The 12,834-nt window shown below is 42.8% G+C and overlaps 1 protein-coding gene across 1 annotated transcript in view; it reads left to right on the top strand.

Annotated features, from left to right (window-relative positions):
• SHISA6 (shisa family member 6) overlaps positions 1-12,834 on the top strand; it is a gene marked incomplete at its 5' end in the record, with an annotated part of 254,661 nt that overhangs the window by 224,405 nt on the left and 17,422 nt on the right. The window contains one exon of the mRNA XM_009647251.1: positions 7,349-7,411. Coding sequence (XP_009645546.1) covers positions 7,349-7,411 — 63 coding nt within the window. The remainder of the gene's footprint in view (positions 1-7,348; positions 7,412-12,834) is intronic.

Consider the following 12,834-nt stretch of genomic DNA (forward strand, 5'->3'; position numbering starts at 1 on the left):
AAATACTCTAAAACTAATGCAAAATATTGCATGACTGTCAGAACTATCATATATCTGTAATATAGTTGGCATATATTAAAAATATCCTTGCTATGCAGTTTTTGTAAGGAACTTTATTAGGGAAGACAGACTGGAAAATACAGTGTTTTCTTTTCTGACACTTGTTATTTTCCATTATAGAACACAATAAATCTGGGGTTTTATTAACAATGAACACATACAAAATCCCTGAGACTTAAAAAATATACCCTAGAGAAGACTAAAACCAAGTACTTAAGGAACAGTTTAAGTCCTTATGCAAAAAATTGTTTCTTAAGAGGATCCTGGATAAGAAGTGCAATGGGAATCCCTTGGGGCTATTTAAAGTTTTCTTCATCAGTTACCTGGGGTTTTGCACCTTGAGACAAACAATTCAGTTAGTGATTTATGCTGAAAATCAGAGCTGCCAGTCCTCACCATGGGAAGAAGAGCTCCTTCCAATGCTGAAGTCAATGCCTGAGCAGATGAGGAGACCCGCTTCTGCGAAGAAGGGGATGAAGGGCTGCCCAGCATAGTCCCGCCCCTGGAGATAATTCAGACAGATTTCAGGTGCCTGTTAGAGGTACTTTCAGGGCCCCAGGGCCAGATCTGGACTTGCTCTGTGCCATTTCCCAGAGACGTCTGAGGGAGTTCATGTTGCCCCAGTGCCAGCCTCTCAAGCAACTTCAGGACCATAAAGCACTCTCCATATTCACTGGGAAAATTATAGCTTCATGTTTTATCACCCTCTGTGGAAAAGATGCTTGAGCTTCTTGAAATCACTCATTAGATGCCATGGCTGACACTAGCCTAAGTCTTTTCAAAAACACATGTGCACTCTTAGCAAAATTTCAGGAATTACTAGAGGGATCCCTCCTCTCTGTCTTCAAACACAAGGTGGGGACACTAAGGAGAGAGGCTCTTGAGAATGTTTAGGAGATCACCTGAACGCCTCTCACACAGCTGCCTGAGCCCTGACTCCAGGCACATGAGAAACCACTTCTTCCTTCAGGAGACACCAGGTCTGACTGTGTTGAGCTGCCGGCCCATCTGAGTGTCGCCTCCGTGGAGACACATGGAGAAATGTGAGGAAACGACAGGGAGAAGACAGTGAGGACTCAGCAGTGGTGCACAGGCTCATTTGCTTCCTCAGGGGCTGAACTTGGAAGATTTCTCCTTTTCAGGGTCCAAGATATCACTACCACCAGCAGAAGTAGGGTGCTAGGGCTCATGGGTACTGGCACTGGTGGCCGTGGTGGTGCAGGGTGGGGAGTCGGGTTGGGGACTGCTCCGGCTGAATGTACTGTGCATGTTGCATATTCAGCTGCACCGCTTCCCCAGGGCCTGCAGGGACATGCTCAGGGCAGGAGATGGGGCTGTCCTGCTCCTGTCAGCAGCAGCCCTCCTGTGGGTTGGTTTCACTGTACTCTAAGCTAACCCAGGTACTTCCTGGTGGATCCTTCCCAGTAGCACTGAGAGTTTCTGGAGTGCTTAGGCAGGTCGTGGCTACAGCAGAAGGGCCACCACAGCTTGGCAGAAAAGTCACCTCAGCAGAAACTTGTCCCTTAGCATTTTCCAGCACCCACAGACTTCTGTTTCTCCCTGCAATATCTCATCCCCTCCAACATCATCTTCCCTTCTCCTTTCATAAATGCAACCCATCACAGACTCCCCTTCCCCATGTGGGTGAAAAGTGGTACTTCCCAGAGTAGTGGTTACTGAACTCACATATAGACCACAGATATAATTGCATGGGATGCAGCATTTTGTTCTGTCCTTACTATGTGAACCCATTTCCATTGGAAAAAACCTGAAGCCCTTAAACCTCCTGTCTGTCCACGTGTCTTCTCCTGGATCACAAGGAGGCTGGGAGCACTGGTTTCCCTTCTGCCAGTAAAATGCCTCATTCTTTCTGCTGGTTATTGTATCTGATCACTCCTCCAGCTGTGCTCAGAAATTTCGCATTGTGGTCTGGCAATTCAGAGCACTGTGAATCCTTTATTTCCCTAATGGAGTTTCCTAGTAAATAGCTTTGAACTCAGATCCTTGTCTCTACAATAGATATGCTTCTGCCTAACTGGCACTTCACAATTAACAGCATTATCTTGTTAAACCTGAAGAGGTGCAGGAAGACTCAGCCATCATTTAAAAGCATTTTTATTGCTTAGAAAGTATTTACAATAGGCTACAGGAGTGGTAAATGAAGCCCAGTGCTGCATTCAGATGTCTGATTAGCTCAGCCACATGAAAATGCCGATAATTCAGGGTCTAACTATTTTGGATGCCTTTTCTTGAGCAGTAGCTTCATAGCACATGAGGTTTTTAGAGGGAAGGGAAGGGAAGGGAAGGGAAGGGAAGGGAAGGGAAGGGAAGGGAAGGGAAGGGAAGGGAAAGGAAAGAGGAAGTATTTTGAGTGAAATGGAAAGCTGATCAGAATCAGAAGACTGTAGTTCTTAGTCGTGTAGATGCAGGTGTAATTGTCCTCAGTGAAGACACAATTTCACCCAGGAGTGAGGCTGTGAGAGTAAGAGTCTGCATTGAAGTACTCTGTTTTCAGGAGAGAGAAACCTCTGTTGTTTCCCTTCTGGAACAATTAGTATATTTATGTCTGCTACTGTTTTAAATGCTTGCACTTCACACACACAAGTGTCTCCACCTCTGTGTAACCTTTTATCTGTCAGCTCCTGTAGTGTGTAAGCAACATTAGTTGAGAAGAGGACAAACAGTTTGGATGTTTGGATGTTTTCTGCAATTTGCTTTGTAAATTATCTTTGCTGTAGCCAGGCTGGATGTCCTTGCTGTCCTTAGCTACCCTGCATGACTGCAGCCTTACATTTGGCTGAAACCCAGAGGCACTAGCATAGGAACCACAGGCCACTATACAAAGCACGTGGAAGGATGGAAACCTCCTGGGGAAATAGCTCACTTTCTGAGGCTTTCAGGGGAGAAGTGGCTGTATAGGATTCAGTCATACTCAATGAACTTATCAGCTGCAAATGTCAAGGAGAGTTCATCAAAAAAATACAACAGGCTCATTACTCACTACCTAGTTTGCAACTTTCAAAAACAGATTTAATAACTTGTAAATAAGGTAATAAATGGTGGATAAAATAACTGATAACATACATGATGGATGCCAAGTCGAAAATGAGTTAGCAATGCGCCCTTGTGGCAAAGAAGGCCACCAGCACCCTGGACTGCATTGGGAAGCACGTTGCCAGCAGGTCAAGGGAGGTTCTCCTTCCCCTCTGCTCAGTACTGGTGAGAAATACCTGTAGTGCTGGGACCAGTGGTGGGCTCCCCAGTACAGGAGAAACACGGTCAAACTAGAGAAGGTCCAGTGAATAGCCAGGAAGATGTTTAAGGGACTGGAGCATCTATTGTAATGGGAGAGGCTGAGAGCTGGGTCTTTTCAGCCTGGGGAAGAGAAGGCTCAGGAGGATCTCATCAGTGTATGTAAATAAATGATGGGTAAGTAAAGAAGATAGAGCCAAGCTCTTCTCAGTGGTGCTCAGTGGCAGGGCAAGAGGCAACGAGCACAAATTGTAATATAGAAATTCCACTTAAGCATAAGAAAAAACTTTCTTATGTAAGGGTGGTTGAACACTGGAAGAGGATTTGCAGAGAGGATTTGGAATCTTCATTCTTGGAGATATTCAAAACCCTGAAGAACATGGTTCTGGGAAACCAGCTCTAGCTGACCCTGCTTTGAGTGGGTGGACTAGATGTTCTCCAGGGATGCCTCCAACCTCAGTCATTCTGTGTTTTTATGAACTTGATTACAGAAAACCATCCATAAGGGAGAAACAGTTGTTCTCAGGACACAGACAACCCTAACGCACACTGTACAAAACAGTTGCCTTTGCAACCAAAAACTCTACATAGAGAAGACTGCTCCAAAGCTGTGTGTCTGGCAGCCCCAGCAACCTTGTTGCTGGCTATAATGACTAAACACCAGCCTAACTGTAATTTCAAAACATATATCTGCTTGACTGTGTCATGAACTGAATCTGAGTAAGTCAATACATACCAGCCCAGACTTTAGCCCCACAGTTTTTCAGAAGCACAGAGTATTTAGATTATCTAAGAGAATAATCAGGTTGATGATTGACAAGCCTCATGATCTAGAATTATCTACATGTGGAAGAGTTTTCTAGTAATAAATTGTTTTCTTAGTCACACCAAAAAATATGAAAGGTCTAATAGGAGTTGAAGTCAGATGAATCAGTTAAGACTAAAGTATATTGTGGTTTTGGGAAATAGAAGCTAAAAACACTGCAACTTTTTTTTTAGGCATGTATCAGACTTACCATCACATACAGTCTTTGAAAATCATATTACTGAAAAGGTGTGTTTGAAATCCAGAAACAGGTAAAACCTAGTGCAGAAATTAGCGAGCAGGAATCTGTATTGTGCTTGCTGGGAACAGCCAAAAAGTGTCCCATCTGATCCCATATCTCTGAAAATTCCTCCAGATGGTTATAGAAATTCCAGAAATATCCAGTTTTTTATTTGTCCCACCCATCCTCCAGTCCAGTTTTCACATTAAAGTGAAATTAGACTACATGGAGGAACAGAAACTGAAGTCATGAAGGTAGTTACTGCAGGGGTTTTGCTTGCTAAAGGTAACCAGCAGTGGAGGATCCAAAGGAAAATTCTAACTTAGCCAACCTGTAGGCCACTTATTCAAGGGTACTTTAGGTGCCTATGTGAACCTGTTCTCCTTTTAAGGTTTGCTCATCACATACTGGTAGCCAGGCTAATACCCTTTCTATATTTTCAGCTGTCTGTCCATATAATGAGTGCCTATTTTCTAGGTGGAGAAGTAAGTAAGCTAAGGTGTCTGGTCTGTTGTCATCTAAATTAATAACCTAATTTTAATCCTTGCTGTACACAGGCATTCAGCATGCCGTGCAGGGAGATGAGTTTCTGGTGAGATAAAGTAGCAGCCAACATGAACTTCTTCAAAACAAATCATGTCAAGCTAATCTTATTTTTATTTTTTACTCCGTTTTGTGGCTAGGGAGAAATAACTTACATTAAGGATCACGACCTTAACAAGATTTTCAGCAGTTTCTGGAAAAGTGATGTGAGACTAATTTGAGAAGCATGTTCTTAATGAAGCTCTATAGGGTAGATGCCATGATGGCTGACTGACCGTAAAAGGTAACTAAACATCAGTAGAAGGATGAACTGATGTGGTTCTGCATTTAGTCTTTTTGTTACTGGTGGAAAAGGCATTTGATTATTAAATTTGCAGGTTATATAAAGCTTGGATGACCATAAGTTTATTAGAGGATGGGATTAGAATTTAAAATATTCTTGACAAATTGGAGAAATAGACTGAAAATCAATTGATTAAATGGAGAAAAATACGATGTATTGGACTGAAACATGAATACTAAAAACCCTTGTATATGTTGAAGATCAATTGGACAGGTAACAGTTCTTTGGAAAAGCAATAAAGAATCATAAAGGATCACAAACTTTACATAAACCAGGAAAAGAAAAACAACATGCAAATTTATGTGTACAAGAATAGATGATTGGGAAAAATCCAGCCACTCCACTCTGTACTGGTAAGGTCTCTTTTAAGAAACATGTCCCAGACTGTATTCCAGAATTGAGGAGCATCTAGGTCAATCGGAGAGAGCACAGGATGCTAGAATGACAATAATTAAAGGCAAAGGAAGTTTTATAGAGAAACATAAAGGAAATGACATTGTTTAGCTTGAAGAATAAAAAGTTAAGCTCTGGAGCTTCCAGCATCCAGCTCTGGAGCCCTCAACACAAGAAGGACATGGAAGTGTTGGAGCGGGTTCAGAGGAGGGCCACAAAAATGATCCAGGGGCTGGAGCACCTCTCCTATGAGGACAGGCTGAGGGAGTTGGCCTTGTTCAGCCTGGAGAAGAGAAGGCTGCGGGGAGACCTGATTGCGGCCTTTCAGTACCTAAAGGGGGCCTATAGGAAAGATGGGGAAAATCTTTTTAGTAGGGCCAGCAGTGACAGGACAAGGGGTAATGGTTTTAAACTAAACCAGGGTAGGTTTAGACTAGATATAAGGAAGAAGTTCTTTACAATGAGGGTGGTGAAACACTGGAAGGGGTTGCCCAGAGAGGTAGTGGAGGCCCCATCCCTGGAAACATTCAAGTCCAGGTTGGATGGGGCTCTGAGCAGCCTGATCTAGTTAGCGGTGTCCCTGTTCCTGTGGGGGGGTTGGACTAGATGACCTCTAGGGGTCCCTTCCAACCCAAAACATTCTATGATTCTATGATTCTAAGGGAACACATAGTAACAGCTTTGTCATAAAGAGCTATGCAGAAATAAGGGGGACTTTCTCCATGTCCCTGGTAGACAGGAAAGAAGCAATTGGCCTAAAAAGCAGTAAGAAAAACCTAATGAAACAGATTTTCTAGGGAGAAAGGTAAATATCAATGACAGGTTTTTAAGAATAGCAGACTAGACATCAGACTGGCCCATCCTGCACTGGGAGAGCATGAGATTCAAGAAGATTTCTTGAAATCTCTTCTCACCCTACATCACTACAATTCCCTAATGGGTTGTAAAGATCCGGACAAAGACCTCATTCCATATTGAAGGCTTGTCTGGAAACTAAAGATGAAAGCAGTTACTTATCTAATGGTTTTATTACAGTGAGAAAGAGAGAAAGTTGTTTGCCTACCCAAAGGGTTACTAACCGCGATGGCAGCAGTTGTTCTGCCATTGATTGTTCCTCCTATTTTGCAGCACCGTGCGTTTAACACTCAATGCATCAGGTCTTACAGGATTCTCACTTCTCAGGGGAGGGAAATCTACAGTCCGTGTGCAGCTACTTAACTCTACCTTCTGCACTTATGAGGCCACTTACTTGATCTTTCCCTGTACTCACACAGGACATTGTTGTTGTGGTCACAGTGGGAGAGTCTGTTTTTTGTGTAGTTGGGGCTAACATCCTGAAAACCTCCATGCTGGACAGAGGCAGAGCAGTGAAGCAGGGGCTGCAATGTTCCAGCAGTTCCCAAGAACACACCACCAATGTCCGTGCACCAGCTGTGGTTTGTTCCTGTCTGGACATGCTTCTTACCTTTGCAGATAACTAATTTGCAGGCTCAGCAGAAGGGGAGCAGTTTCCCATTACCGTGTTCCTCTTGCATCTGGAATTTTAAGTGAACAACATAACAGAATCTTCTGCTTTCTTAAGCATTTTCTTCTCCTTTCTTTAATCATGCTGAGATTTCCTGTGAATACTGTGAGCTGTAATTATCATCTGCAGATCAGTGGGTATGCTAAGCTGTTTCTTAAAGGGATGTTTTTTTTCTGTGAATTTCAGATGACCAAGAACAAAATTATAATCACCTGATACTAAACAGTGCCACCCAGACACCTACACATGGTAAGAGAAAACAAAGAGCAAAATTACACATGTTGTAACTTTCCTCTGCCAGCCAGTAACATTTACTGGTATCAAAGTATGTTTAATGTTAATAGAAATGTTCTTATGGCAATGATGCATGAATGATGGTTTCCATTAACGTTAAACATAGGACCATATTTTTAAATCATGCACACAATGAAATATGGCCCAGTCTTTTATAATTTTACCTATCAACCTTGTGTTTCCCTGTGTCTGATTGCTCCTTTCTCCTTTCAATATCAGCAAGGTGCTGTCAGATTTAACCAGCCAGACCAGTAAAAATGATAACCAAAGTAAAGTCCATTGTGTCAGCCAAGCCACTCAACTTACAGTACTGCTTGTGCATAGTTTTAAGACAGGTTAGAAGGACAGTAAACATGTGGCAGGGACTCCTAAGCTGACATGATTTTGGCATAAAACTACGTGAACAGAGTTTGGGTTCATAGCTAAATCCAAGCTGTCCAGCCCATGCTTGCATAGGTCTGGTTGGGATAACTTACTGAAGCCTCTGATTCGCTGCACAATGTCTCTCTAGTATGCAGGATAGGTTAACACCATTAAGAGATTCAGGACTCCCCCTGCCCGCCTTCAAAAAAAGAAATGCCTGTGTCTAAAGCAGCTCCAGTGGTTGCTCTCACAGCCTCTCAAATCCCTTTTATTTTATTGTGGAGACGTGACATTTCTCTGACCCTAGGAACTTATGAAACCCAGAGCACCTTTCATGTCCCTACACCCACCACAGGGTGGAGCAGCACTGACCTATCCCCATAACCTGAGAAATGACACCTCAGGAGATGTCTGGGACAGCCTGTCACCACCATATAAGCTGTCTGGTCATCCCTCTAAAGGATGAGAGCAGCCCTTCCAGAGTTCCTCCAAAGCTTCCCTGGGTTTAGTCTTTGTACTCATACAGCTTCATATGTTAATACCCCTCCTGACAGTGCTCCTGCTGAGCTCTGAAAAAACACAATTTTCACTTGTCTTACCTCTGCACATGGTTCAGCACATTTATTGGCACGTCTCTATCCAGCCTTCTTGACCTAATAAACGTGGGGATGGCTCGTGTCATCCTTTAGCCAGTTTCAAGAGTTCAGACACTATTCATACGCCTTTGTTTTCCCCTTTGTTTCCACCATCTCATCCCAGCCTGGAGATGTTTCTTCACTTCCTCCATGGCCAGAAACCCTACCCCTCTCTGCTCAGCCCTGTCCCTTCAGGCCTTCTGCCCTAGCCCTCTCCTCCTTTTGATTTCTTTGGCCCCAGAGTATCAGCTGAGTGGGGACAGCATATCCCTCCCTTCATCGTAGCAATCACAGACCACTCAGTCAAATCACCGGTGATTTCCTGGCTCCATCCAAATCCAGACCAGTCACCACTACCCAAAACAGTGGTTCCTCCGTCTCTGTGCAATCAGTCCAACCTCTGAATAAACTCCCAGGTCCTCTCTGCTTTCTTCCTTCTTCTGCTGCTACCTTGTCTTTGTCTTGTCCTTGTTCTTCCCTGCACCCTTTACCCTTTGAATGTGATATATTCCTTCAGCATTTGCAGCTGGAACCTTCCTTCTCTGGGGAACCAGAAAGTGACGGGTAAATCTCATCTTAATATTCACTTTTTGTAGCACTGAATCTCTGTATTTGTTACTTTTTTTTTGTTCGGTGTTTGTTTTTAATTCTGAACTTCATTTTGATAACTATTCTGGAATTTATTTATTGCAAGTTTTGTGTTCTTGTATAGAAATTTCCATGCTGCTTTGCTGCAAAAAAGGGTGGGAGAACAACTGCCCTTGAAAAGTTCACCTAAAAGCTTTGGTGTTTCTCCTTCTTAGAGGGTGGGCCAGGCAGCTCCTCACCCTGCAAGTTACTTTCAGTTGTAAGACTACATTATTAGTGGGTTTTTTTCCGTCTCCCAAAAAACACAGGATAAAAAATGTCAGCTTTAAATCTGGCAGTAACACAGGACTATTTGTTGAATCTGAATTGACAGCCTCAAATGCTCTTCCAACTACTTATTTTGTTTACTTTTTTACTTTCCTGAGAAACAGAAAAGAAAAAAGATAGAATAATAGGCTTGAAATTGTATTGTCTTCTTCTCTGGTCTAACTACTTGTTCTTCAAATCCAGCACATGCTGGGTTCTGAGATCTGTCCCAGCAGAGCCAGATGAGCCCCGTTTACCTGTGTCTCTGCCCAGGAGTTTTAATGTAACTCCATCATCAGGTCCCTATTGCAGTCATTAACTCAAGGTAACACCACATGCTAAAACAGTTAAACTTCCCACTGGCTCCTGACAGCTGCTTTTCTTTTTTATGTACTTGAGAGACAAAAATCAAAGCAGATATACTCATTATCTTGGATTAAGAACTTCCACTTTTTTCCTCCACTCATTTCTTGTGTTTACTGTGTCTTAATAGTTTCGCTGTACAAAGTAACTCAAATGATCTGACTACAAATAAATGTATGATTCAGCATTATATTTAATTCCTAAGTTACCCATATGGTCATGGATGCTTTTGTTCATGATATTTGTGTGTGCTGTTGCTGGTGAGCTATTGCTTGGTGAGTCTAAAAAGATATTTGGACCTTTCAAATAAGGCATCAGAAGAGCTTGCAGTATTCATAACTGCTGCTGAAATTCTGAGACAGTTCAGCAATGCCAGAGGTTTAATTTAATTCCCTTCCTTGGTAGGACATGGTGTACATTTTCTGTGTGATTATGCAAATTTGTAGGTGGACATGAGATGTCTTTCTGAGTGCCACGTTCATGAGCTCTGTCCTTTAACCTGTCACTAGCACCCACCATGCAGTGAGACCATCTGAAAGGAGCAGAAGAAGAGAAAGAAGCCAGTGTGAGGCTCAGGACATGCCCTGTGTTGCACATGGCCTGAGTTCAGTTCACTCTTAACTGAAGTAAAACAAGCAGAGAAGTGTTCTCAGGCTACCAGGATAGAGCAAGCAGGACAGCGGTTGTAGGTCACTTGTCACCAAACAAGCAACGCTTCAGCTTGAACAGCCAGAAATCCCTCCCATGCCTGGAGGAGCTCCCCGCAGCCTCCCCAAGGGCTGCCTCACCCAGCAAGGATGCACTTGACCTGGTATATGTGAAGGGAAGCATGAGCTGTTGCAAACCAGAATACCTGTCAGGGTGAGAAGTCAGCTGCTGTGAGCTGGTGATCTCGCTCCCATCTCCTACCATGATAGGAACTTCATAGGTTTATTACCTTCTCCTATAATTCCCACTACAGTGAGTCTCCAAACTCATAAAACCCTGGGACTGAGCAGTGGAGGCTTTCCACAATCCAGTTGTGTCAAACATGGGGCCCAGGGCTCTGCAAGAGACCTCATGGAGGAGGGATGAAAGCCAAGTTCCCTTTCGCCTTCCTGTACTGGAAAGTCCTTTGCGAAAGCAGAGCAAATGGCACCAACCCACTGGTTTCCCCAAAGGTCTTGGGAATTGTAACAGGATCATAGTGTGTGGGAGTGATCCAGATGAGCAGTGGGGAAGCCATTGCACCACACGGTGTTCTGGGAACAACATGTTGTAACCCTATCAGCAACATTGTCTTTGTTCGGCTGAGAAAGGCAGAGGATAATCAACATCTGTTTCCATGGGCTGATGCTACCCAGTTGCCTATGTCTTGCTCCCTGCAGATGCCATGGTGATAGGTCCTCTGTGAGTGCGCGTAATGCCTATCAGCACCATATGCAAGCAAATCTTTGTATTACTGTGGCAGTTATTTTACCTGCAAAGAAGCAAATTAAAAGGGATAAGGACAACCTGTGTTCACAAGGAGCCAGGAAAAAAAGAAAAAGCGGATTCAACCTTAGCCCTCTGAGCTGTTCAGCTTCAACTTCAGGTTCCCAGGATTAAAACCCCAAGACCGTCTGTTTTAACCTAGCTTGGGGGGTTGCCGCTCTGGGTGCACAGTTTCTCAATGCAAAGGGTATGCCCATCACAGGGGGTTGTGTGGCCATGAGATCACTGGCGTTATTACACTGAACTCTTCCAATGCAGGAAGGAATAACTACTAATTAATGGTGGGATCGTATATAATCTGTTCTGTCAGGCTGCTATCTTTTAATTAGTGTAGTGCTGTTTGTAGCACAGTTAACAGGGAGTGAGAAGAAATCTTGCCTTTCTCCTTGCCTGGCTGGCGTAGAGGGTTTGCAGAGGGGTGAAATGTATGCCTGTCCTGGTTTTGGAAAATGTGATTGGTTGGGGAAGACAATTTCTGATGGAGATCAAGAGGAATGACCACAGGCAAGTGAGTCTGTCAACCCGTGGTCTGCAATACCAGGATTTAATTTCTGCTGCTGTTGAGGGCTCTGAATTAGCCAGCATGACTTTGAGTATCCCACATCCTAAAGAAGTTTGTTGATTTTCTTGTAGTCTCAGTTTATTCATACACCTAATTTGCTCCTGGGGCACTGAATGTCCCATTGTAGAGATATCTACAGTCCTTTAGATACCTCAGCCTAAATTCTGCTTTCCTTAGCTTTAGACTTTAGTTTTACATCAGCTGCAGATTTTAGCTGCAAATGAAAAACAATTTTTGGAAATGTAGTGATTTTGTATGTAAAAGGTAAATGTGAGTGCTCAGGTACTAGTTTCTAAGCATAACTAGGTTTTACCTATGAAATGCCGGTAAATATTTTCATGCATTAATTTATCTTGCTTAGCTATTGAGTCTTTATACAAAATAAGCACATGAAATTATTTTCCTATAGAAACATTAAAATGTGGGGGGGAAAAAAGGAAGCTAGAGGCACAAACCAGAACTGAGGCAGTGTAGCATTAGCTATAAGAGAAATATATGTTGACTGTCTGGGCTCAGTTTCTGTAGAGCTTATTACTTTATTTTTTACTGCTACTGAAGTTTAATCTCATTATATTTAGTGCATTAAATAATTATGCTAACCAAAATAGTCTTGTATAAACATTTTTTACATCTATATAAATAACAAGCACATTGCTAAATAATATATTTAGTAGGAAGTTCATATCATAATTTTTATGTCAGTTCATTGCATTTGATAATCATCTCAAAAAATACTTAGTAAAGCACCATAAGCAAGAAATGGCTTCACTTCAAGTTGTTAATTTGGCCAAGAATTTTCTTCATAGATGATGTCTGGGTTTGCTCTGATGGAGGCAAATTTCATTTTATAGCTGTACCCATGTGAACTTCAAACAAACGCCTGTATACATATGCATGTATGTGTGTGTCTTTTATAGTCCTTCCTTTGTTTCTCTTTTTATTCTTTCCTTCCATCCATCCATCCATCCATCTATCCATTCTTTCTCTTTCTCCTTCCTTCCTTCCTTCCTTCCTTCCTTCCTTCCTTCCTTCCTTCCTTCCTTCGAGGGCTGGAGCACCTCTCCTATGAGGACAGGCTGAGAGAGTTG

This window comes from Egretta garzetta, unplaced genomic scaffold, assembly GCF_000687185.1.
Source record: "Egretta garzetta isolate BGI_Z169 unplaced genomic scaffold, ASM68718v1 scaffold589, whole genome shotgun sequence".
Lineage (NCBI taxonomy): Eukaryota > Metazoa > Chordata > Aves > Pelecaniformes > Ardeidae > Egretta > Egretta garzetta.